The following is a 25,747-nucleotide window of genomic DNA, read 5'->3' on the forward strand; positions in this document are numbered from 1 at the left end:
CCAGTTGAATGCAGGGCCACAATGCCACAGATTCCCCCAAACGTGAGTCACGTCTTAGGGCCTGGAGACCCGGATGCCACCAATTCCCCCAAACGTGAGTCACGTCTCAGGGCCTGGAGACCCGGACAGCTGCCACTGAGCTGACCCCAGGGCTGTGCACCCGGCCAGGTCCCTGGGGCCGGCCTGGCTGCAGCTGGGCAGGTGCCTTCTGGCATCTACAGAGGCATTTAGGACGACGACCAGGAGCTCCCACGGTGGCGGCTGTCACCAGAATCCCTTCCTAGGGGCAGGGGCTTCCTCAGGGGCACCAGGCCTGCAGGGCAACCTGGCAGGGGTGGGTACTGAAGAGAAGAGGGCGGTCCTGGGTGCACTGGCACGGCTGTCGGGAGGAGGGCTTCCCTGGACCGTGTGGGTGGGTGGGGGCGGGGAGTGGGGGGTGGCAGCGAGAGTGGGCAGGACCGATCCCTGGGTAGGGCAGGGGCCCGGTCCTCAGGCACAGAGCTGCTGGGGTGGGGGAGGCGCCAGGAGCCACCGCCCAGGAACACCCCCATTTGGGGCGGGGGTGGGATGCTCCACATAGGACGGCCTGTCCTGCTTGCCCCTGCTCCCTCTCGCATCCTTCCTCCGGGGGTCAGGCCTTTGGCCTGCCTTTTCCTCCCTCCACAGCCCACACCATGCTTCTTGACCCCAGACAATTCAAGGCTTGTTTTCTACCCCAGTTCTTACAAAGATCCAGTGAGCTCTGAATATATTTTTGTTTTTTAGGCCTAAGCGGTCAGTCTGGGAGTCAGCAGAACGCACCCAGAGGCTCTCCTCCCAGGAGCAGGCGGGCAGCAGGAGGTCCCAGTTCTCAGCCAGCAGGCGCAGCGCCTTCCCGGCCAGGCCCAAGAGCTGCGGGTGAGGCTCCTCGCACTCCGTGCTCAGCGACTGCAGGCTCCCCAGCTGCGCCAGCACCACGTGCGCCAGGCTGTGCTTCAGGTTGAACCACTTCTTCAGGGACACAAACCACCTCAGTCAACAAGGGCCGCCGCTGCTGCCCACCCGGGCCCCACCCTCCAACAGCCCTGCAATGTGGCGAGGGTCTCCAAGGCTCAGGTGCTGGGAGGTTCTAGAGTCTGCTGAGGAGCCTCAGTTTGGGGCAGGTTGACAAGGATGGGAGTGGGTGATGGGCAGGGAGGCCTGGTGTGCTGCAGTCCATAGGGTCGCAGAGAGCTGAACGTGACTGAGCTACTGAACTGAACTGAACTGACAAGGACATGAGTTTGTACTGAGTTCCATTTAGGACTCATTTGGTTCATTTAGTTACGTCAAATTAATTGGGTCCACACTTGATGAAATCTGAAACAGTCTAAGAACAGAACACATTTTCCTCAGAATCGTTCTGCAGATGTAACTCATCTTTTTAACAGATGGCAGCTCACCTTTATGGACAGCTTCCTGTGGCGACACAGCCGTCAGAGCACCCGCCTTGGGAAGGGGCACCTCCCCCAGGCAGACCCCGATCTCATTAGCCAATTAGACGGGCCTTTTTGGGCTGCTGGGAGCTACCGGGGCAGAGAACCCCTCTGCTCAGAGATCTCGGGGGACGTTTATGAACCCCGACCTTCTGGGTTCCCAATAGCTGGTCAGGCACACGGTGGGGGGGGGGGCGGGGGGCCAGCGCGTGTCCGGGGACGTTACCAGGCCGACAGCGGTGTAGTCACTGGGGCTCTGCAGGAAGTCGGACAGCAGCTTGTCCGTGGAGCTCTGCTCCAGCTGCCGCTGCCGGGCGTCCTCCCAGGTGAGCTGCAGCGTGTCCAGACAGCCCTCCACGAGGCTGAGCCTGAGGTGCCGCAGTCTTCGCATCAAAGGGCTGCTGACATTCTGTAACTGAGGGGTGCGACCATCAGGGCGGGAACCACCGCCAGGGCAGCCCGCCCGCCAGGCCCCGCCCGCTGCCAGGCCCCGCCCACCGTCGGCCCCGCCCACCCTCTCCCTCCGCTTCTCCCTCCTAGGCGAGCCCAGCCCACCGCCCCGCCCCCGCCACGCCCACCGCCACGCCCACCAGTCCCCGCCCACCGTCAGGCCCCGCCCGCCTCTCCCTCCGCTTCTCCCTCCTAGGCGAGCCCAGCCCACCGCCCCGCCCCCGCCACGCCCACCGCCACGCCCACCAGTCCTGGCCCACCCTCAGGCCCCGCCCACCCTCTCCCTCCTCGGCGAGCCCAGCCCACCGCCCCGCCCACCGCCCCGCCCACCAGCCCCCGCCCACCGTCAGGCCCCGCCCGCCTCTCCCTCCGCTTCTCCTTCCTAGGCAAGCCTCTCTTCCGGCTCGGCTCGGTCAGTCAGTGGCTCTTCCTGATTTTACGTAATGGAACCGCAGAGCACGTGCTCTCTGCAGGCTGTGTCCATCCTGGGAGTTGTTCCGTCGCTCAGCCATGTCAGACTCTCTGCGACCCCACGGACTGCAGCGCGGGGCGCGGTGAGTCCCTTCACACGGATGAGCTGCACTCTGCCGAGGCCATCTGCCCGCCTGCTCCCACACCCCCAGTTTGGGGCTGTGGCAAAGAGCCCTGAAGTGAGCGTTCGCACACGCGTCTGTGTGGGGCACACGCCCAGGAGCGGGGTGGCTGGGCCACACGGGGCCGTGCCTTCGCTCTTCACGAAACCGCCAAACCGTTCCCAAGGTTAGCCCCTGCTGTCCCCACTGGCAGCCCAGGGGGCTGTCCCAGTGTCTTACGTCCTGATAACATTTGGTGCAGTTGGTCCTTCAAGTTGGAGCCGTGTTAACAGTTGTGTGGCGGTTTTTCCGACTCACTAATAAACTTGCCGTCTTTTGTGATTATTTACCATCCACGTATTTTCTTTGAAGAAAGGTCTGTTCACATGTTTAGCCCGTTATTATTGGGTTACTTATGTCTATTTTGAAAGTTCTTTACATTAATATATTCTAGATACAAGACCTTTGTCAGATAAATGATTTGTAAATATTTTCTCCCAGTTGGCAACTTGTCTTTGCATTTTCTTAATGGTGTCTTTTGAAGAGCTGAGTCCAATTTATAAAATTTTTTTTGATGGATTATGATTTTGGTCTCATGGGTAAGAAAGATTTTGGTCTCATCTGCTAAACTTTAAGGCTGCAGAGGCATTTTCCTATGTTTTCTTCTAAAAGTGTCACAGTTTCAGCTCTTACATGTAGCCCTGTGACCAGTCTTGAGCTGGTTCTTACACGTAGTGTGAGGTATGAACGGAAGGGTAATTCTGGGGGATGGACGTCCAGTTGTTCCAGCAGCTTTGTTTTAAAGGTGAGCCCTTCTTCACTGAACTCTCTTTGCACCTTTGCTGAAAGTCAGTTTTCTTTCTGTATGCATGTGTCTCTTTTTACATTCTCTATTATGTTCCACTGATGTGTAATTTTACATTAAAGCCACACTATCTCGATTCCCATAGCTTTACGGTTTAGTTCAGCTGCTCAGACGTGTCTGACTCTTTGAGACCCCGTGGACTGCAGCACGCCAGGCTTCCCTGTCCATCACCAACTCCCGGAGTTTACTCAAACTCATGTCTATTGAGTTGGTGATGCCATCCAACCATCTCATCCTCTATCGTCCCCTTCTCCTCCTGCCTTCAATCTTTCCCAGCATCAGGGTCTTTTCCAACAAGTCAGTTCTTCATATCAGGTGGCCAAAGTAGTGGAGTTCCAGCTTCAGCATCAGTCCTTCCAATGAATATTCACAGTTGGTTTCCTTTAGGATGGACTGGTTGGATCTCCTTGCAGTCCAAGGGACTCTCAAGAGTCTTCTCCAACACCACACTTCAAAAGCATCAGTTCTTCAGTGTTCAGCTTTCTTTATACTCCAACTCTCAGATCCATACCTGACTACTGGAAAAACCATAGCTTTGACTAGACGGGCCTTTGTCGGCAAAGTAATGTCTCTGCTTTTTAATATGCTATCTCATTTCAGTTCAGTCGCTCAGTCGTGTCCGACTCTTCTCGACCCCATGAATCGCAGCACGCCAGGCCTCCCTGTCCATCACCAACTCCCGGAGTTCACTCAGACTCACATCCATCGAGTCAGTGATGCCATCCAGCCATCTCATCCTCTGTCGTCCCCTTCTCCTCCTGCCCCCAATCCCTCCCAGCATCAGAGTCTTTTCCAATGAGTCAACTTTTCGCATGAGGTAGCCAAAGTACTGGAGTTTCAGCTTCAGCATCATTCCCTCCAAAGAAATCCCAGGGCTGATCTTCAGAATGGACTGGTTGGATCTCCTTGCAGTCCAAGGGACTCTCAGGAGTCTTCTCCAACACCACAGTTCAAAAGCATCAATTCTTCAGCGCTCAGCCTTCTTCACAGTCCAACTCTCACATCCATACATGACCACAGGAAAAACCATAGCCTTGACTAGACGGACCTTTGTTGGCAAAGTAATGTCTCTGCTTTTCAATATGCTATCTAGGTTGGTCATAACTTTCCTTCCAAGGAGTAAGCGTCTTTTAATTTCATGGCTGCAGTTACCATCTGCAGTGATTTTGGAGCCCAAAAAAGTAAAGTCTGACACTGTTTCCACTGTTTCCCCATCTATTTCCCATGAAGTGATGGGACCGGATGCCATGATCTTCTTCATGTGTAAAATTACACATGAATGTTGAGCTTTAAGCCAACTTTTTCACTGTCCACTTTCACTTTCATCAAGAGGCTTTTGAGTTCCTCTTCACTTTCTGCCATAAGGGTGGTGTCATCTGCATATCTGAGGTTATTGATATTTCTCCCGGCAATCTTGATTCCAGCTTGTGTTTCTTCCAGTCCAGCACTTCGCATGATGTACTCTGCATATAAGTTAAACAAGCAGGGTGATAATATACAGCCTTGACGTACTCCTTTTCCTATTTGGAGCCAGTCTGTTGTTCCATGTCCAGTTCTAACTGTTACTTCCTGACCTGCCTACAGATTTCTCAAGAGGCAGGTCAGGTGGTCTGGTATTCCCATCTCTTTCAGAATTTTCCACAGTTTATTGTGATCCACACAGTCAAAGGCTTTGGCATAGTCAATAAAGCAGAAATAGATGTTTTTCTGGAACTCTCTTGATTTTTCCATCATCCAGCGGATGTTGGCAATTTGATCTCTGGTTCCTCTGCCTTTTCTAAAACCAGCTTGAATATCAGGAAGTTCACGGTTCACATATTTCTGAAGCCTGGCTTGGAGAATTTTGAGCATTACTTTACTAGCGTGTGAGATGAGTGCAATTGTGCGGTAGTTTGAGCATTCTTTGGCATTGCCTTTCTTTGGGATTGGAATGAACACTGACCTTTTCCAGTCCTGTGGCCACTGCTGAGTTTTCCAAATGTGCTGGCATATTGAGTGCAGCACTTTCACAGCATCATCTTTCAGGATTTGAAAGGTTGGTCAAAACTTTTCTTCCAAGGAACAAGTGTCTTTTAATTTCATGGCTGCAGTCAACATCTGCAGTGATTTTGGAGACCAAAAAAATAAAGTCTGTCACTGTTTCCACTGTTTCCCCATCTATTTGCCATGAAGTGATGGGACCAGATGCCATGATCTTAGTTTTCTGAATGTTGAGCCTTAAGCCAACACTTTCACTCTCCTCTTTCACTTTCATCAAGAGGCTCTTTAGTTCTTTTTCGCTTTGTGCCATAGGGTGGTGTCATCTGCATATGTGAGGTTATTGATATTTCTCCTGACAATCTTGATTCCAGCTGTGTTTCTTCCAGTCCAGCGTTTCTCATGATGTACTCTGCATATAAGTTAAATAAGCAGGGCAACAATATACAGCCTTGACATTACTCCTGTCCCTATTTGAAACCAGTCTGGTGTCCCATGTCCAGTTCTAACTCTTGCTTCCTGACCTGCATACAGATTTCTCAAGAGGCAGGTCAGGTGGTCTGGTATTCCTATCTCTTTCCAAATTTTCCATAGTTTGTTGTGATCCACATGGTCAAAGGCTTTGGCAGAGTCAATAAAGCAGAAGTAAATGTTTTTTTCTGGAACTCTCTTGCTTTTTTAATGATCCAACGAATGTTGGCAATTTGATCTCTGGTTCCTCTGCCCTTTCTAAATCCAGCTTGAACATCTGCAAGTTCACGGTTCATGTATTGTTGAAACCTGGCTTGGAGAATTTTGAGCATTACTTTACTAGCATGTGAGATGAGTGCAATTGTGCGGTAGTTTGAGCATTCTTTGGCATTGCCTTTCTCTGGGATTGGAATGAAAACTGACCTTTTCCAGTCCTGTGGCCACTGCTGAGTTTTCCAAATTTGCTGGCATATTGAGTGCAGCCCTTTCACAGCATCATCTTTTAGGATTTGAAACAGCTCAACTGGAATTCCATCACCTCCACTAGCTTTGTTTGTAGTGATGCTTCCTAAGGCCCACTAGACTTCGCATTCCAGCATGTCTGGCTCTAGGTGAGTGATCACACCATCGTGGTTATCTGAGTCATGAAGATCTTTTTTGTATAGTTCTTCTGTGTATTCTTGCCACCTCTTCTTAATATCTTCTGCTTCTGTTAGGTCCATACCATTTCTGTCCTTTATTGTGCCCATCTTGGCATGAAATGTTCCCTTGGTATCTCTAATTTTCTTGAAAAGATCTCTAGTCATTCCCATTCTACTGTTTTCCTCTATTTCTTTGCATTGATCACTGAGGAAGGCTTTCTTATCTCTCTCTACTATTCTTTGGAACTCTGCATTCAGATGAGTATATCTTTCCTTTTCTTCTTTGCCTTTCACTTCTCTTCTTTTCACAACTATTTTAAGGTCTCCTCAGACAACCATTTTGCCTTTTTGCATTTCTTTTTCTTGGGGATGGTCTTGATCCCTGCCTCCTGTACAATGTCATGAACCTCTTCCGTCCATAGTTCTTCAGGCACTCTATCAAGTCTAATCCCTTGAGTCTACTTGTCACTTGCACTGTATAATCATAAGGGGTTTGATTTAGGTCATACCTGAATGGTCTAGTGGTTTTCTCTACTTTCTTCAACTTAACTCTGAAATTGGCAATAAGGAGCTCATGATCTGAGCCACAGTCAGCTCCCGGTCTTGTTTTTGCTGACTGTATAGAGCTTCTCCATCCTTGGCTGCAAAGAATATAATCAATATGATTTTGGTATTGACCATCTGGTGATGTGTGCATGTGTAGAGTCTTCTCTTGTGTTGTTGGAAGAGGTTGTTTGCTATGACCAGTGTGTTCTCTTGGCAAAACTCTATTAGCCTTTGCCCTGCTTCATTCTGTACTCCAAGGCCAAATTTGCCTGTGACTCCAGATATTTCTGGACTTCCTACTTTTACATTGCAATCCCCTATAATGAAAAGGACAACTTTTTTGGGTGTTAGTTCTAGAGGTCTTGTAGGTCTTCATAGAACTGTTCAACTTCAGCTTCTTCAGCATTACTGGTCGGGGCATAGACTTGGATTACTGTGATACTGAATGGTTTGCCTTGGAAACGAACAGAGATCATTCTGTCATTTTTGAGATTCCATCCAAGCACTGCATTTCGGACACTTTTGTTGACTGTGAGGGCTATTCCATTTCTTCTAAGGGATTCTTGCCCACAGTAGTAGATATTATGGTCATCTGAGTTAAATTATTCACCCATAGCTTTACAGTAAGTCTTAAAATCAGGTAATGTTAGGCCTCCAACTTTGTTCTTTTTCAGAGTTGTGTTGGCTATGTTAGGCCTTTTAAATTCCACATAGATTTAAAAGTCACTTTGTCAATTTCTATTTTAAAAATACCCTGCAGAATCTTGATTAGGATTGTAGATAATTTAGGGGGAGAATTGACATCTTAATAACATCAAGTCTCCTGAGCCATGAACTTAATATACCTTTCCATTGATTTAGGTATTGTGTAATTTTTCTAGCAATGTTTTGTGGTTCTCAGGGTACGAGTTTTCACTTTCTGGGTCAAATTTCATATGAAAGTGAAAGTGAAGTTGCTCAGTCGTGTCATGGACTGCAGCCTACCAGGCTCCTCCCTCCATGGGATTTTCCAGGCAAGAGTACTGGAGTGGGCTGCCATTGCCTTCTCCGAATAACATAGATTAGGAGAACAATTGTATGGCAGTTTCATATGTATGCTGTCATATTTAATATACATTGATATTATTGGTGTATGGAGATGTACAATTAGTGTTTGTGTACTGTTCTTGCATCGTGCAACCTTGTCAAGCTCACTCCTTAGCAGTAGCAGCTGTATTTTCCTGTAGTTGCACAAGGTTTCTACACAGACAAGCACATTATCTGTGAACAAAGACAGTTTTACATGTTCGTTTCTAATCTGAATGCTTTAGTTTCTTTGTCTTGCCTTATTGAATTGGCTAGAACCCTAATAGCATTCTGGATCGAACTGGTGGAGGACACATTACTATCTTATTCCTCATCTTAAGGAAAAGGCATTCAGTCTGTCAACATGTGATGCCCTTAATCAGACTGAGGAAGATCACTTCTATTAACAGTTTGCTAAGAGGTTTTGCTTTTTTTTAAATCAGGAATGGATGCTGGATCTTGTTAAATGCTTTCTTCTTATAACTGTCTTCTTTCTGGTTGCGCTGGGTCTTCTGTCATTGCACACAGGCTTCCTCTGGTTGTGGCGAGCTGGGCTTGCTGCCTAGTGCTGTGGGCTGCTCTTGCTGCGGAGGCTGTAGGCGCGCACATCGCAGCACGCGGGCCAGTGGCTGTGGCACGCGGGTGAGCTGCTCCACGGGGGTGGGATCTTCCTAGACCAGGCATCAACCCCCATCCCCTGCGTTGGTGGGTGGATTCTCATCTACTACACCACCAGGGAAGTCCAATAATGTTTAATTTTTAAAAATATCTGGTGAACCAAACTGATTGATTTTTGAATGTTACACAAGTCCTGGGATCAACCTGGTATATTATCCTTTTTACACATTGTTGGACTTAATTTCCCATATTTTGTTTAGAATTTTTACATCTATGATCATGAAGAAGAACTGTCTATAGGGTTTTTCTTAGTATCTTTATCTTGTTTTGGTATCACACTGACACCAGCCCTACAGAAGAGTTGGGATGTATTCCCTCCCTTTCAGTTTTCCCAAACAATCTACACAGAACTGGCATTATTTTTTCCCTTAAATGCTTGCTGGTATTCTCTAGTAAATTCATATGGGTCTGACATTTTCTTCATGGAAAAACTTTTAACTACAAATTCAATTTATTTAATCAATTGAGGGCTACTCACATTATCTCTCTCTTTTTGACTGAGCTGTGGTCGTTTGTGTCTTCCAAGGCGTTTTCCATTTCATCTCCATTGTCAAACATATGACGTAAAGTTTTTCATGATATTCCCTTATTATATGTTCAACATGCGGGGTCTATAGTGATGTTACATCTCTTATTTCTGATACTGGTCATTTATATTCTTTCTCTCTTTTTAATCAATCTGACTAGAAGTTTATCAATTTATTGATCTCCTTAAAGAAACAGCATTTGGCTTTGTTGGCTTTTCCAGTTTTCAGTTCTCTATTTCATTGGTTTCCACTGTGGTCTTCAATTTCTTTTCTTCTACTTATTTTGAGTTTGATTTGCTCTTTCTACTTTCATGTTGAGGTAAGTGATTTAGGGTTTTTTCCTCTTCTCACACAAGTATTTGGTGCTACAAAAGCTCCCCTAAGTGTTGCATTAGAGATTTCTTACACATTTTGATACGTGCCACCCCCGACCACACACATACTATAGTTCAAAATAGTTTCCCTTCTGATTTTTTCTCTGGCCCACAGTTATTCTGGTGTATGCTATTTACTTTCCAAATATTTGGTCATCTCTCCCGTAGCTTTCTGGGATTTTTTTTTTTTTTTAAATCACAACACTTTTTAACTGGGATTTTTAAAAATTGAGGTAAAATTCACATAATGTCCTTACGTCATGAAGGGACAGTAAGCTCTGGACACTGAGAAACAGGTCCACCGCTCCAGCCACGGCTCTCTGGGCCAGGTCATATGCTTCCAAGTACCGTGCAGTTCTCTGCTCTTCGTATTTCTCACTTTGGGCACACAACCTTTATCAGAAGAAGAGTGGCCTTTAGAACAAAACCGTCAAAGCGTCACATGGTCAGCACGAGACGAGTACGTGCAGTTTTCATGTAATTACGATGTATATTTCATTAGTACTCTAAATCTTGTAATCAGGTGTTTTACCTGGAGGGATCCTCTCAGTCTATCTGGAAGAGTGATGGAGGACCGCGCACGCACCGTCTGGAGCTGGCGTGCCGGCGCTGCGGCAGCGCTGCCGTCCGGGGGCCGGAGGGCCCCCGCTTCCCTGCCCGTGTCTGAGTGTCCCTAAGCCCTGCAAGGACCCCAGCGGCTTCGGCGACCACAGCTGCTAGCTGGGGGCTCCCAGGCAGCGCGTGGCTTTTCCCTCATAGAGGCTACTTGTAATGCCCGGCCTTTGGTTTGCTGGCTGTGTTTTGAACCCCTGCATGGACCCCACGGTGGGGTGGCCCTGGGTAGGCGGGGGGCGGGGATGGGCAGATGATGGGAGCGGTCGGGGAGGTGACCACACTGCTGGGGCTGGGCAGCTCCTGGCCTCTGAGGTGTCACCTGTGAGGTGGAGTGTGAAAAGGTGTGCATGTCCACGCCTGAGCGAGATGCGGAGCTACGCTTGCGTGCCCTGGGCTGGGCGGGAGGCTGCATCTGCGCGCTTCCCCGGGGCAGGGAGCACAGCGGGTCCCCCCACCTCTTCATGCGGGCCCGTTCCAGCTGAATGTCCACGCACTTCTCCTTATGGCCGATGCTGGCAAACTTCTCCTCGACCTCCAGCAAGCGGTTGTCTATTTCCAGCATCAGAAACAAGTGCTCCAGGGGGTCTCTGTCCAGCTGCTCCTGGACAGCTTTGATCTGGAGGTTCACACACCTGCGAGGGCGGGGGCAGGGGCATTGCTGCGACTGATGGGCAGGGCCGCCAGCCACCACCACCAGCTTGGCTCTGGGAAACCAGAGGGGCACCTTCTTGAGAGCACACTTCTCTCCACACCACAAGCCACGCCCTTTGGTGACAATGCCACGAAGTTAGAAACTAACCTCTCCCCACCCCAGGCCCTCAGCATCCCTCTGAAAATTCAAAATCCCTCTCTTAAAGAACTCTGGGGAAGAAAAGAAAACCAGGTGGAAATGCAGCCTGTTCACAGGTCAAACCTGCAGCTAGGGGTCCAGGTGCATCTGCTGGGGCGGGACCGGGGCGCCCCCCAGAGGTGGGGACAGAACAGCCATGAGGAGCCCTCTCCCAGCACAGGAAGAGCTCAACAGAGAACAAGGGAGTAAAGAAAACCCCAATCAGACGAAAGCTGCGGCGCTCTGGTCGTGAAGCAAAAGCTGCTCTGTGAAGGCGGGACCTGCAAGTCTGACTTGACAGACAGACCTCGGCCGGCTCTGCACGTTCCCAGAAAGAGGCCCGTGCAGCTGGAGCTGAGGCCATGGGAGGCTGCTTTCCAGAAGACCAGTGACCAACCAGGACGACGGCCCAGGGACACACTGCTCATCTGAGCGCAGAGGTTCCTGCCTGGAGGCTGTCCTGCGGCCTCCTGCCCCTTGGGCGTCTGCAGAGAGCTTGATGCTGTGTCCATGGACCAGACGCTCGGGCCGAAAACTGGAGGGGAGAGCGGCAGGCAGACCGACAGACCCCAGGAGGAGGCTGACCACCTGGGGCGCCCCACACTGGCTGTGGGGAGCAGAGTGGCCGGACCTTCCCCAGTCTTAAGAGGCTTCCTGGACATCGAGTCACTCTAAGGAGCTGAGAGTCCAGGGACAAACAAGCCACCAGCCCGCCCAGTCCCGAGAGAGGCTGGCTGCCAAGGAAGGGGTGCGGGAGGCGGCTGCGGACACAGGGCCTTGTCCTGAGAGTCTCTGAACTTCACAGGCTCGAAATATGACTTAGAGTTAATAGTGGAAAGAAGTACACCACAACTTTCATGGTGATTAACATTCTTCCTCACAGAAAGTTACCTGGCCTCCAGGTCTGTGGTCATGAATTCCAATATGGGCATTCGGTTTGGTCTCTCCTTCTTGAGCACGTTGAAGGTGTCTATGAGTTTCTGGAAGAGCTTGCAGACCTGGGGCAGGCCCGGCGGAGTCACCGTGGCCCTGCCACCCTCCACCCGCAGGCCCCCGCCCCACACACAGCAGCCCCTCACCAGGGTCTCTCTCCTCTCGCCCTCTGCAGACAGGAGCGTGTCCGCCAGGGTCAGGGTGGACTGGTACCAGAACTCCTCACTCCCTCCCAGGCGCTGGGCCTGCTCCACCATCCGCCGAGCCTGCCCGTGCTTCTTCTCCTTGTTGGCGAGCTGTGCCAGCAAGTGCAGGCATCTGGACTGTGCAAGAGGATCGTCCAGCTCCTGCAAAGGAGGTGCGTGTGGACAGAGGATGGGGTGGGGAAGTGGGCGAGAGAGACAGAGAGAGACACATATAGACACAGAGACAGAGAGAGACACATATAGAGACAGAGACAGAGACAGACACACATAGAGACAGAGACAGACACACATAGAGACAGAGACAGAGAAAGACACACATAGAGACAGAGACAGAGAAAGACACATATAGAGACAGAGACAGAGAGAGACACACATAGAGACAGAGACAGAGAGAGACACATATAGAGACAGAGACAGAGAGAGACACATATAGAGACAGAGACAGAGAGGCAAAGAGAGAGAGAGAGGCAGGAAATTGAGGTGGGAGAGAGACAGAGCCAGAGAGAGGCAGAGACAGAGCGAAGGCACCATCCGGGTGCCTGCCCAAGGATGAGCCTGCAGGACAAGGGCCCCAGCACTGAGCTCAATGCTTGTGTGTGTTAAGACCTGTTCCACAGAATCTAGGCAGCCCCTCCAGCAGCAGGAGGGCCAGGCGGCCGCCGGGTGGAGGTGCAGACAGTGCGTGGAGCACCCTTTCATGGGTCTGAGGGAGGCTGACTGGGAAGGTCCCGGATGCTCAGGCACAAGCCAGGAGACGGGGTCGCGGTGCCCGGGGCCCGTGGGTGCCGGCTCGCAGCCCCGCCTCCTCGACCTCCTGCACCCCCTCCAGGTCCCCCCGCTTCCCCAGGGCCCATCCTGGCTGCTCCCCTCCACCAGTCACACGGCCGTCTCAGTCCCTCCCCCTGCCACACTGTCCCCCTGGCCTGAGACAGAGAGCTACAGATGTTTCTCTCTCGAGGGTTCTGTTCCAAAGCAAGGGTCAACTTGAACAGTTCTGCAACCTTGGCTCCCCCTCCCAGGGAATAATCCTGAATCCCGCATGGAGACGGAGCTGCCCATCGGGGGCCCTGGGAGTCGCTGACGCTGCAGCCCAGCTGCCCCCTCGGGGAGGGAGGGACACATGGGTGGCTCTGCTCTGTGCTGGGCCTTCCCAGGGCACCATCCTTGTGGGGACGGAGCCCAGGAAGAGGGTCTCAGTCTGCCTGGGGAGAGGAGGCAGGAGCCGAGGCATCCAGGAGCCGACAAAGGAGGTCCCTCCCGGGGGAGTGGCCGAGCTGCCTCAGGAAAGCCAGCAGACAGCAGGGGCCTGGGAGGCTGAGCCGAAGGCTGAGCGTCCACACTGCAGTGAGCCTTTCCAAGGGGGCCTGGCGAAACCCAGGCTTCCAGGAGACCTCCGAGCGGCCACAGACACCTGCAGGGCCCACACAGAGGAGCAGAACAGAGCTCCAGAGCAGGTTGGGGCCCTGGGACACCGTCTGCCACTGAGAACAAACTGAAGCCCTCGGCCTCTCGAGGGCCCCATCATCCACACGCACCGTGAGGGGCCTGCTCAGAAACACACGCGGCCCCGCAGCCCAGGAGGAAGAGAGCCCACAGCACAGACCCGCTGCAGTTACAGGAAACGGGCCGTAATGAAGCCAGAGGAGCAGACAGACAGAGCACGTGGACAGACCTCCACAGTCAGACGGAGGCTCCAGAACAGTCTTCAGCACAGAAGGTCCCTGCCTCCATCCTAGCAGGGGCCTGGGGGGCTGCTTCTGGGGGAGGAGCCCCCACAGGTGAGGTGGGCCTGGCAGGTGTGGCCTCACCTGGAAGGCCAGATATGCCTCTGACAGCAGCAGCCGCGCAGGCTGGTACAGGTCCATCGCCAGCAGGACTTCGGCCTTGAGGGTCCACAGCAGCGGGAAGGATGTTCCGTCCAGGCCCCTGCCGGTCTCTTCGTTTACCTTCAGGATCTGTAAGATGCGCAGGCCCACGGGGGCCATTTGGGTGCAGGGTGGGCACCGTTGGCGCCGCTGCCCCCGGTCCCGCACGCCCGAGCCCAGTCCCTGCTCTGGGGCCCGTGGCCAGGCTGTCCTCTCGGGACGCCTGTCCCTGCTCCTGGCCAGGCCACTGAGCAGTGCCAGGTGCAGGGGACTCGGCACACCCCGGGGTCCTGGCACTGCCCACCACAAAGGGAGCCCCAGGGACGGCACTGCCACGGTGACCAGTGCCCTTGGAGCACACGTGGGATGGTCACTTCCTTCACAGGCAAGCCCACCGCACGGAGGGCGGGGGCACTCAGACCTCCCAGCTGCTCTGCGCCGCTGCGAGGGACCGCCCTTCCCTTCCCGTTGATGTGGGCCACCCCCAGCCTGTCCTCTCTGAACCACAGCTCAGCCCCTGCCGTCTTCCCCGAGGGCCGGAGGGGCAGGGACACGCCCCGCCAGTCCCTGGATTTCCCAGGAGCCGGCACAAGGATCAGGAGGTCTCAGCCACTAGGATAGGTCCAAGCAGAGTGGCTGGAGCTGGGCCAGGGGCCAAGCAGCTTCTGCAGAGCGAGGCTACCTTATCCTTTGCTACGAGGGGCTTCATCTCTGCCTGCAGGGCCGAAGTAGGGGGCTCATTCAGTGTTGGCAGATTTTCTTCTAATAGAGGTTCCTTATTCCTCTCCTTTTTCAAGGCAATTTCTTTTCTGCAGCTAATATAAGTAAAACAAGCGTCATTATGCCAAAGAAGAAATGCAACGGCCAGAGCACCTGAGAATGTTCAACTTCAGTAGTAACCAAAGAAATACAAAATAAGAAGCCACAACAAGCAACTATCCACTCACGTGCTTACAAAGTTCTTTTTAAATTCCCCTCGTTTAGCAGCACAGACGACTGCCAGTTTTCCACATGTAGCCCATTCCCTCTCCCACACTGTAGGCTCATGAACCAGCTACTAATTTGACATCCTAACCTGGGTGTTTAACACGAATCTCAGGCTTTCTCTAGCCAGAACTCCAGCCCATCCACAAGGCAGGCCCTCCTTCCTTGCTGGGCACCAACCGCGGAGTCCCGCCAGCTCCTGCCTCCTGGGGGCCCTACCTTCCCCATGTGCCCGGGACACCACCTCCCTCAGCTCCGCCCCACCCAGACCCGTGCACCTGCCCCTCGGCTACTGCACACAGCCCTGTACATGGACATGGGATGCAGGAGGGCTGCTGAGTAATGACCTGCCCCTGGGCCCAGGATGCCCCCAACATCCTGCGGTGGGAGATGGGTCCCCGGGCCCCAGGAGATGCAGCTGAGAGCAGGGCCGGCACTGAGCCCAGGCAGAGGGCGGGGGGATCAGTGCTGCAGCGGGGGCTCTGTGCCACATGGGGGGCCCAGGAGGAGGGCACCACAGCAGGGGTCCATGCCACAGTGGGGGCACACACGGGGGGTGTCAGAGCAGGGGACCCTGCCGCAGTGGGGAAGGGGGGTCCATGCTCACACTAGGGGTGTCAGAGTAGGGGGCCCTGACGCAGTGGGGAAGGGGGGTCCATGCTCACACTACGGGTGTCAGAACAGGGGGCCCTGATGCAGTGGAGAGGGGGTCCACACCAGCCGCAGCGTCTCACCTGGCCTGCTCCACGTCACAGATGTAGGCCTGCCCCACCACCTCCTCGTGGTACGTGGCTGCCTCCCTCAACCTCAAGTCGGAACAAGCCAAGGCAAGTCTGGGGGTGAGAGGAGCGTCAGCCCTGAGTCAGGCTGCCCTGGGCTCAGGAGGCTTGACACAGATTGGCAAACGGAAAAAGAACAGATAATTTGAGAATGTTTTCAAGAATCTTTAAAGCTGAGCCAAGTTACTAGGGGAAAATAACAGATGCCGTCATCAGATTTCTCAGCACATTTATAGTCTCGGGGTCTCAGGGTCACCTCCAGAGGTGGAGACAAGGCCCGGTGGGCCTCTGACCCCATCACAACTGCAAACCAACGAGCTCTGCTCTGACTTTTGTGCGAATCACTCTTATTTTGAAATGATTTGAAGCTTCCAGAAAAGTTACACACACACTACAAAGAATTACTGAACATCCTTCATTGTCCAGGTTCTCTATCTACATATACAATAATATAAAAGTTATACTAATATATATATAAATTACGTTATATACAAATTTTATATATAGCTTAGGAGTGTGTGTAAATATATAAAATTACGTGTAATTATATAAAATTTATATATATATGTAATTTTTTTTCCTGACCTATTTGAGAGTAGGTTGAGGACACAATGCTCCTTTATTCTGTTTATCCTACTTCAGCGTGTATTTCCTTGAAATAATGATACTCTCTTAAAAACCAGGTAGAAATTTTAAAATTAAAAATATTTTTATGTTTAAGTATTTTGATGTATTCGGCTTTACAAGTCTTAGAGACTTTATTATTTATATAAATAGTCAACCACAGAATTAATGTTTTAAGATCTGATTTGTCTCTATATTGCTTTGGGCAAATTTCCGCGTTAGCCATGTAAATGTCTCCCAGCTTCCCTGAAATACAGCAGGAGCACCCACCGCAGGTGGTAGAGATCCTTGAGGCTCTTGCTTTCAACCACGGAGGCTGCGATGAGCACCCCCAGCTGCAGGACCGGGACTGCGAGCTCGTGAAGGAACATCTTCTGCAGGGCCTCCACCAAGTGGTCCAGATAGTATAGACTATATGTCTGCGTCAAAACACAGCAAACATGCGAGGTCAAAGGGTGTGGAGAATTAGGTCCCGGCTCACAGGGCCTCCCCTAGGAACTCTGTCCTTCACGGGCCCACACACAGGGGGTGTTGGACTCCTGCCTGTTGAGGGAGCCACTGACTTGCTCTCTTCCGCCTCTGCTTCGTCGTTAGCTTTCATCTCCTCGTGTGCAATTCCCTAGACTTTTTAGCACAAGCACAGTTAAAGATCCTCATGAGAATAATCTACCTGCTTTCATTCAAATTAGAGTCTTTGTTTTGTTTATGTACCCACGAACTGCTTTAAAACTTCTTATAATGTTGGACTAGGTTTGATAAAGCAATTATTCTTCAGTGGAAAATTAAAAAATATGGATGAACGATTTAAAAAATCTGCTTAAAGCACTGAGGAGTGAACAACTCGGAAAAAATGCCCGGGCCACGACGTGCAAGAAGAAGGGTGTCAGATGTGTGAACCCAGCGTGTCAGGGCTGTGACCCGGGGCGTCGGCTGACGCTGAGGCGGCAGAGAGCCTGCGCGGCACCTCTGACTTTCCTCTGTTGGGTGGAGTTGAGGGCCCACTGAAGCCTTAAGGGCAATGAAGTAAAACAGCCCTGTCACATTCAAGCCCAGTGGTGTTTGGGTGGCCTGGGAAGCACGTGGTTTTTTGAGGGGCCAATAATTGATAATTCCTGATGAGGCCACTCAAGAAAGGGGGTGGAGGGAGACAGAAATATTTATAGACTTAACAGACACCAGAAAGATAATAACAGGATATTAAGAACAACATTATACCAGTAAATCTTATATTTTATATTCACTGGAAGCCTCCTAGAAAAAGACAACCCACCAAAATTACTACAAAAGAGAAATTTAAAAATCGAAAGTGTTCTGTAACTATTAAATAAAGTGGATCCATAATTTAATATCTTCACAAATAGGTCTAGGCCCAGAAGTCTTCACCAGGGAATTCTTCCAAACATTTAAGGAAGAAATAATAGCTAATTTTATACAAATTCTTCTCAAGAAGAGTTTAAAAAAGGAACACTTTGGAACTGACTGAAAGGTCAGTGTGATGCTGGGAGAAAGATGACACGTGCTCTGGTCTTGCTCCTGGTTCACCACTGAGCACCTAGAACCCCCTCACCCCACCTGAGTTCACGCCCACGAGGGGACTCCTGGCCATCCCTGTAGACCTTCAGGAGGCAGGCCGGCGGCCAGAGGGACCAACCACACGGCAGGACAGTGAGACCCTCGGCCCATCCCCCGATACCTGGGGAGGGGAGGGGCTGGAGGTCAAGTTAGGGACCAACGGCCCACGAGAGGACCGGTCGTGCCCTGTCCTGGAACCTACGTGATCCTCCTACGGGACGGGCTTGGGGAGCTTCTGGGCTGGTGAGCATGTTGTCCACCTGCCAGGAGGGAGGGGCATGCTGGCCCCCAGCTCCTCGGGGACAGAGACTCCCGAGTTTGGGACCCTCCAGACCTGCCCTGCAGACCTCCTCATCGGGCTGTTTGTCCATATCCGTTACAACATTCTTTATAGCAGACCAATGTATCTGCTAAGTAAAGTTTACCCAAGTCTGGGGGCTGGCGTAGCAAACATCAAACCTGGGGAGGAGCCCGGGACCCCAGTTGGTGGCCACACTGAAAAGACGTGCGGTGGCCTGGGGACCCGATGCTCATGATGGGGTCTGCTGGGGCAGGCCTCGAGGGAGCCCTGATCCCTGGGCCACACTGGCCCGGTGCTTAAGTGTCAGAGCCGAGCTCAGGGGGGCGGTCCCCTAGCTGGTGTCCATGGGGGCGCTGGGCACCGGCTGCTGTCGTGGAAACCCAGGCGCCTCGGCTCAGAAGCATTGGGAGCAGAAAACAGTTTGGAGTCAGTGTAACTTCTCACCCCATCCTGACAAGCGTGTGGTGTGAAAGGAAAACTGAACACCAACTTTTCTCATCAACGTGGAGACAAACACCCCAAACAAAACATTAGCCTGTTGAACCTGATGATAAATGAAATGAGTAATACATCTCAACCAAGTTAAAGGAATGAAAGAGAAAAAAATTATCATTTGAATAGATGGAGAAAAATATTTGATAAGAATCTATAGCTGTTTGTGGGGCTTCCCTTGTGGCTCAGCTGGTGAAGAATCCGCCTGCAATGCGAGAGACCTGGATTAGATCCCTGGGTTGGGAAGATTCCCTGGAGAAGGGAAAGGCTACCCACTCCAGTATTCTGGCCTGGAGAATTCCATGGACTGTATAGACCATGGGGTTGCAAAGAGTCGGACACCACTGAATGACTTTCACTTTCATAGCTGTTTAAGCTTAAAACTCTTAGCAAATATAAATAAAGGAACTCGCTTAACCACTGAAGAACATCTATGAACCTCCAACAGCATCGGTCACACGGAGTCTTGCTAAGACCAGGAGGCCTCGCCACCTGTGGTATTGAGCTGGAGGCAACCAGGCAAGTAAGATGAGGCGAGGGAACAGTGTAACAATGCCACATTAGGGAAGACATTTGCAGATGAAATGCAGATTTTGCATACACACATAAAATCCAAAAAACCTATGGATGAATTACCAAAATTATCTGGGAGATGAGACAGACACAGAGGAGAAGCCGCGTGCACACAGAGGCAGACGCGGGGGCCTCGCGGCACACGCCTGGGAGCCCAGCTGCTGGCGGAGGCAGGGAGGACCCTCCCGAGGGCCAGGGGGCAGTGCGGCCCGCAGAGCCCTCGATGGCAGCCCAAGTTTTGAACCCGTGCCTCTGGAGCCATGGGGAAGACCCTCCCGCTGCTCGGAGCACTCAGCAGCACCAGACACCCTGGGGCGCAGCTGGACCACAGGCGCAGGGGTGTGGTCTGCGCGGGAAGCATGCGGCACAGGTGCCCGCGGAGGGGCCTGGGGCCCGACACACCCTCTGGGCCCACAGAAAGCCCAGCAGGCAGGACGCGGGGACGCGGGCCTGGGGGAGAGGCGCTGAGTCCACTCACCGGCTTCTGCATAGTTGACGAGTTGATGGTAAAGTCGCTCTGATCCTGTCTGAATACAGATATGACTTCTTCAGGGCAGGCATAGGAAGCCCACTCTTCTAGGCTTGAGGGCAAGTCTTCGAGGCATTTGCCAGGAGCAGGGCTCTGGAACTGCAAAGCAAGTAGCCAGGCTCTGCTTTGGGAGGTGGAGCTGGAGGCAGACACCCAGGGGGCCCCATGGGAATAGAGGTCGTGAGCCCCAGGCAGGCAGCCCCTCTGGGGATGGGTGTGGTGGGGCTCCCTGGAGACACTCAAGCCACAGACGACAGCTGACACCACTTCCCACAGCCACTTGGAGCCTTGTGCCCTGGACATGACCCCCACCCACACATCCCAGCTCAGCAGGGCTGCAGGAAGGAGGCGGGGTGTCTCCTGAAGCCCCAGTCCAGCAGTATGGCCAGGGTTGGGGCAGTCCCTCCAGCTGATGAAGTGACATGCACAGGCCCCCACGGGATGCAGAGAAAGTGCTGCCCTGCCCTGCATGGCCAGGGCTCCAGGAAAGCAGCTGATCACCAGGGCGAAGCCAGACCCTCTCGTGTCAGCCTCCTGACACCTGGGGCAGGGGCACTGAGGCCGCCTCACGTCCCAGGGCAGGAAAGCGGACAGAGGAACAGGGTGCTCCTCGCCCTTCGAGGCCCAGCCTCTGGCACAAGAACCTGCAGGGGCAGCTGGGGTGCAGCCTGCCCACCCGGAGGGTACGGTCACCTGCTTCGGGTCCCTCCCCTTGTCCTTGTCCTTCTCCTTGTCTCTGATCTTGTCCTTGTCTCTGTCTCTGCTTTTCTCCTTCTCTTTTTTAGGCAACAACAAGTGTGAGCTTGCTACTGCTGAAATTCTACTTTCTGAAGTGGATTTTCCTGCTGTTGAGAAAGAAACCTGTGAAAAGAAATCCAGATTTGCAATGCTAATGTTCGACTGCAGCAGTGAAAGTAAAAGACACTTGCTCCTTGGAAGAAAAGCTGTGACCAACCTAGACAGTGCATTAAAAAGCAGAGACATTACTTTGCTGACAAAGGTCCGTCTAGTCAAAACTATGGCTTTTCCAGTACTCATGTATGGATGTGAGAGTTGGACCATAAAGAAAGCTGAGCACCGAAGAACTGATGCTTTTGAACTGTGGTGTTCAAGAAGACTCTTGAGAGTCCCTTGGACAACAAGGAGATCCAATCAGTCCATCCTAAAGGAAGTCAGTCCTGAATATTCACTGGAAGGACTGATGCTAAAGCTGAAGCGTCAACACTTTGGCCACCTGATGCAAAGAACTGACTCCTTGGAAAAGACTCTGAAGTTGGGAAAGATTGAAGGCAGGAGAAGGGGATGACACAGGATGAGATGGTTGGATGGCATCACCGACTCGATGGACTGAGTTTGAGCAAGCTCTGGGAGGCGGTGAAGGACAGTCTGTGGGGTAGCAAAGAGTCGGACATGACTGAACGACAACAGTGACAGAGGTGGGCTTCCCTCCCCCCGTGCAGATCTGAGGGCCGGTTGAGGACCCTACGGCTGGGCGTGGCCAGGCCGTGAGCACTCAGGGGACTTCCTCCAGGACTCTGGGCCTGCAGATATGCGTGGCTGACCCTTAAGAAGGGTTTGTCAGTTCCGTAAAATGAATTAATGTCTTCAATGAAGAACACACTCAAGTGACTTTTAATGGTTCTCCTAAAAGAACTGCAGGGTGCGGGGGTAGGGGCATCTTGCAGACAAGGATGGCCTTCCTCGTCCTTCCCGCTGCCAAACGCCGATGGCCCTGTTGTCCCCATCACATGGCTGGGGGCGGGGGGCAAACTTGCCCCAAGAAGAGAGGCCTGTCCTGCTAACACTGTCCTGCTGGGGGTCACAGCCCAGGGAGGTTCCTGAGAAGACGAGGCCACCAGGAGCTGCCCTGAGGACCCTGTAGACAGGTGGTAGAAAGGCGGCTATGTGAAGGGGCACAGAGAAGGCTCTGGAAGCCCAGGGGCAGTGCGCTGGGAAGGTAGGTGTTGGTGGTGGTTGGGCAAAGTCGCTGGCCTGAGTCTTGCAGAGGAGGAAGCCCCCTCAAGTCTCCAGAGCCAGGGGCAGGGGTCGCTGGGTAGGAGGGGAGGGACGTGGTCCCAGGAGAGACCAGGACCCCAGGGAGCATGGCAGGGGCCTCACCTGCCAGATGCGGTGCAGGAAGGCATAGGCCATGAGGCAGTGGTCCTGGTGGCCAGCGCCGCTCGGGGTCACCACCAGGGCCAGCAGCGTGTAGGCGCGGGCCAGCGTCTCCAGCTGCCGCACGCTCTGCAGCTCCTGCAGGGAGGGGGGCCCCGGGTCCCCGGGGCCCTCCAGGGCCCCCATAGTGGACGCCGGCTTGTCTGGAAGACAGGGCACTGCTGGCATCCCCACTGACTGGCCCAGGGCCCGCTGGCCCCCAGCCCGGGCTGGTTCTCTTCTGGAGGGGGCAGTGCCCCCCTCCCAGGGCTCAAGGTCGGCCTCAGGGACAGGCCTCCCAGGGCTCCCCTGGCCTGCCTGCAGGAACACTGGCCACATCCCAGGCTGGGGTAGGGGTCTGGGCTCTGGTGTGTACTTGGAGCCCCCCGCCCACCATGGTTCCCTCTAGCTGGCTGAGCTGGGCATGCGGACACACCCAGAAGGGGCTGGACACCAAGCAGACAAGCCCTTGAGCCTCTAGCTCCTGCAGACAGGAGGCGGCCCCTCTCCCACCCTGAACTCTGCAGGTCTAGGAAGCGGCCGCCTTGGGGCTGGGAGCGCCGGCCAGCGGCCCTGAGGCCCTCTGCTGCCCGGAGCACCATCCTCCTGGGGGCGGGTCCCGCCCTCTGGTGACGGCGCTCACGCTGGCCCCCGAGTGGGCACCCAGAGCAGCTGCTGAGCGGCCACACCACCCCCCCCCCACCGCCTCCCTGAAGCAAGTTCTGCTCAGTCCGTCAGCCGCTGCCCTCCCTCATGGCACTGGGCTGGGCGTGCCGGCTGCACAGGCCCTAGTGGACGCAAGGATGGACACCCAGCGAGCGTGGCGGGGTCCTAACCTGGGCAAGCCCACAAGGAGCGTGCCCGGCAGGGGGATGTGGGGACAGTGGTGCCCAGGAGCCCCCAGCGGCGGGTGGCCCGCCGCAAGCCGGAGGCACCCCTCACCTGCATCCTCTGCATCCGCGGCCCCCATGCCGGCCGGCTCAGGGACAACCCCCACGGGCTGCATCCTCAGCAGGATGTCGATCGCCCACTTGAGGTGGAAGATCACGTCTTCCAGAGGGAACTGCTTGTAGTACAGCCACTCGCTGAACTCCAGGATGTAGTCCACCTTCTGCCACTCACTCTCTGGCTTCTTCGGGATCCAACAGAAAAGGCTGGAACACGTGGCAGCCACGCGGCAGCCATGCGGCCGCCGCAGAACCCACCACAGGCATCATGCTCCTCCACTGCGAGAGCAGAGGGTGCCCACCAGGCTCGGCCAGACCGCCACGGGCGATGGGCAGCAGGGCAAAAGCCTGGCGAGTGTCCCCGGCCTCTGCGCCCTGTGGACGCCCCACGGCCTGCCCGCCAGGCCCCCTGCAGGCCCCTGTGCCTCTCCCGCCCGCCCCTGGGGCAATGAAGGCCTCAGGGGCTCCCTGCCGGCCCTCTGACCTCGGCACAGGGGCTCCTCCAGCACGTGGCCCGGAGGGCAGGGGAGGTACTGGGCCCAAGGCTTGCCGGCTCAGACCCGACACTGGTGATCATGCACTGCTGCAGGACGGCAGGCACTGCCCCCTGCCCCTACCCCGAGGAGCCTGCCCGCCCTTCACCTGCTGGGCTTCAGACTGGGCCCCACACCCTGCACCTAGGAGGATGCGTGGCCGGAGGGGCAGGAGTCGGAGGGCAGGGGCAGGCGGCCAGGTGGAGGGGACGCAAGGGCAGGATGGACCAGCCTAGGACACTGTGGGGTGGGGCTGAATGGGGCATGAACGGACCCTGAGCAGGTCCCCCCTTTAGCACGTGGGCAGACGGCGCTAGAGGGCGGCCTGGAAGCCAGGTGACACGTGACCATCAGCACAGAGAAGGGCTCAGATGGGGCCTCAGAATGGCCATGGTGGCCACTGGTGGCTTTGACAGGAGCTGTGCAAGACAGGTGGTGGGGACAAGTGGCGTGGAAGAGAGAATGGTCATCATTTCAACAGTGGAGCTGGGAAGACTAGGAGCCACAGACCCACGAACAGAGCAGGACCTCACGTCACACCAGACACAAGACTGAACTCCAGATGGAGCAAGGACTTAAACATGAGAGCTGCAACCATGACTCCCTTGGAAGGAAACATAGAAATCTTCATGGCTGTGGATTGCACTTTGGTTTCTCAGATACAAAGCTAAAAGCACAAGCTCCAGCAGCAGAAAAAATACATTAATTGGACTTCATCAAGATTATCAGCTTTCGTGCTACAAATGACATCATCAAGAAAATGAGAAAGTAGCTGAAAAGACAAGCTACAGAACGGCAAAAATACTTACAAATCGTGTATCTGATGAGGGACTTGTATCCAAAACACACAAAGAATATCTACAACCCAACGATAACTAAACGCTGGGCTGGATGAAGCTCAAGCTGGAATCAAGACTGCCGGGAGAAATATCAATAATCTCAGATATGCAGGTGACACCATCCTTATGGCAGAAAGTGAAGAAGAACTAAAGAGCCTCTTGATGAAAGTGAAAGAGGAGAGTGAAAAAGCTGACTTAAAACTCAACATTCAAAAAACTAACTAAAAAAACAGATCATGGCATCCAGTCCCATCACTTTGTGGCAAATAGATGAAGAAACAGTGGAAACAGTGGCTGACTTTATTTTTGGGGGCTCCAAAATCACTGCAGATGGTGATTGCAGCCATGAAATTAAAAGAAGCTTACTCCTTGGAAGGAAAGTTATGGCCAACCTAGACAGCATATTAAAAAGCAGAGACATTACTTTGTCAACAAAGGTCCATCTAGTCAAGGCTATGGTTTTTCCTGTGGTCATGTATGGATGTGAGAGTTGGACTATAAAGAAAGCTGAGCACTGAACAATTGATGCTTTTGAACTGGTGTTGGAGAAGACTCTTGAGAGTCCCTTGGACTGCAAGGAGATCCAACCAGTCCATCCTAAAGGAGATCAGTCCTGAATATTCATTGGAAGGACTGATGTTGAAGCTGAAACTCCAATACTTTGGCCACCTCATGCGAAGAGTTGACTCATTGGAAAAGACCCTGATGCTGGGAAAGATTGAAGGCAGGAGGAGAAGGGGACAACAGCGGATGAGATGGTTGGATGGCATCAGCTAGTTGATGGACATGAGTTTGAGTAAACTCCAGGAGTTGGTGACGGACAAGGAGGCCTGGTGTGCTGTGAGTCGCAAAGAGTCGGACATGACTGAGTGACTGAACTGAACTGAATTGAATAATAAGTGGACAGACGACCAAATTAAAAAATCTGCAAAGGATCTGACATTTCTCCAAAGACATGCAGATGGCCAACGAGGGCATGAGAGGATGCTTGCTGTTAGCGACTAGGGAAATGCAAGCCATACCAGGATTCAAGTAGTTAGAGAGTCATCACGTGGCCTGGCAGTTCACTCCCAGGTATGCGCCCAAGGGAATAACTGCACACACGTCTGTGCAAACTCCTGCACACGTATGTCACAGAGCTAGTAAGTGGAAGCAACACACAGGCTGGGGACACAACATCCACCCACAGGATGGAAGGCTGTCCAGCCACTGGGAGTGAAGCCCTGATGTGCGCCTCCACAGACAAGGCCCCAGGAGGGCGGCCGGATCCAGAAGACCTGCCTGCCTGCTCCCATCCTTGTGACTCCGGCTCCCTGGGGCTGGTGGGGAGGTGGGGAAGGACAGGGTGCCAA

General features: G+C 53.2%; 1 protein-coding gene across 11 annotated transcripts in view; it reads right to left on the minus strand.

Moving 5' to 3' along the window:
• CFAP46 (cilia and flagella associated protein 46) overlaps positions 1-25,747 on the minus strand; it is a 99,495-nt gene that overhangs the window by 21,211 nt on the left and 52,537 nt on the right. For all 11 annotated transcript variants that reach the window (XM_025273829.2, XM_025273827.3, XM_025273830.3 and 8 more), the window contains 14 exons: positions 23,019-23,208; positions 22,041-22,240; positions 20,616-20,783; positions 19,872-20,021; positions 16,726-16,874; positions 15,787-15,885; positions 14,751-14,883; positions 14,012-14,158; positions 12,144-12,344; positions 11,956-12,062; positions 10,691-10,867; positions 9,878-10,013; positions 1,681-1,869; positions 802-990 (listed from right to left, as the gene is read on the minus strand). In XM_025273829.2, the coding sequence (XP_025129614.2) occupies positions 802-990; positions 1,681-1,869; positions 9,878-10,013; positions 10,691-10,867; positions 11,956-12,062; positions 12,144-12,344; positions 14,012-14,158; positions 14,751-14,883; positions 15,787-15,885; positions 16,726-16,874; positions 19,872-20,021; positions 20,616-20,783; positions 22,041-22,240; positions 23,019-23,208 (2,235 nt within the window). The remainder of the gene's footprint in view (positions 1-801; positions 991-1,680; positions 1,870-9,877; positions 10,014-10,690; positions 10,868-11,955; positions 12,063-12,143; positions 12,345-14,011; positions 14,159-14,750; positions 14,884-15,786; positions 15,886-16,725; positions 16,875-19,871; positions 20,022-20,615; positions 20,784-22,040; positions 22,241-23,018; positions 23,209-25,747) is intronic.

The sequence above is a fragment of the Bubalus bubalis genome, chromosome 23, assembly GCF_019923935.1.
Source record: "Bubalus bubalis isolate 160015118507 breed Murrah chromosome 23, NDDB_SH_1, whole genome shotgun sequence".
In the NCBI taxonomy this organism is placed as follows: Eukaryota; Metazoa; Chordata; class Mammalia; order Artiodactyla; family Bovidae; genus Bubalus; species Bubalus bubalis.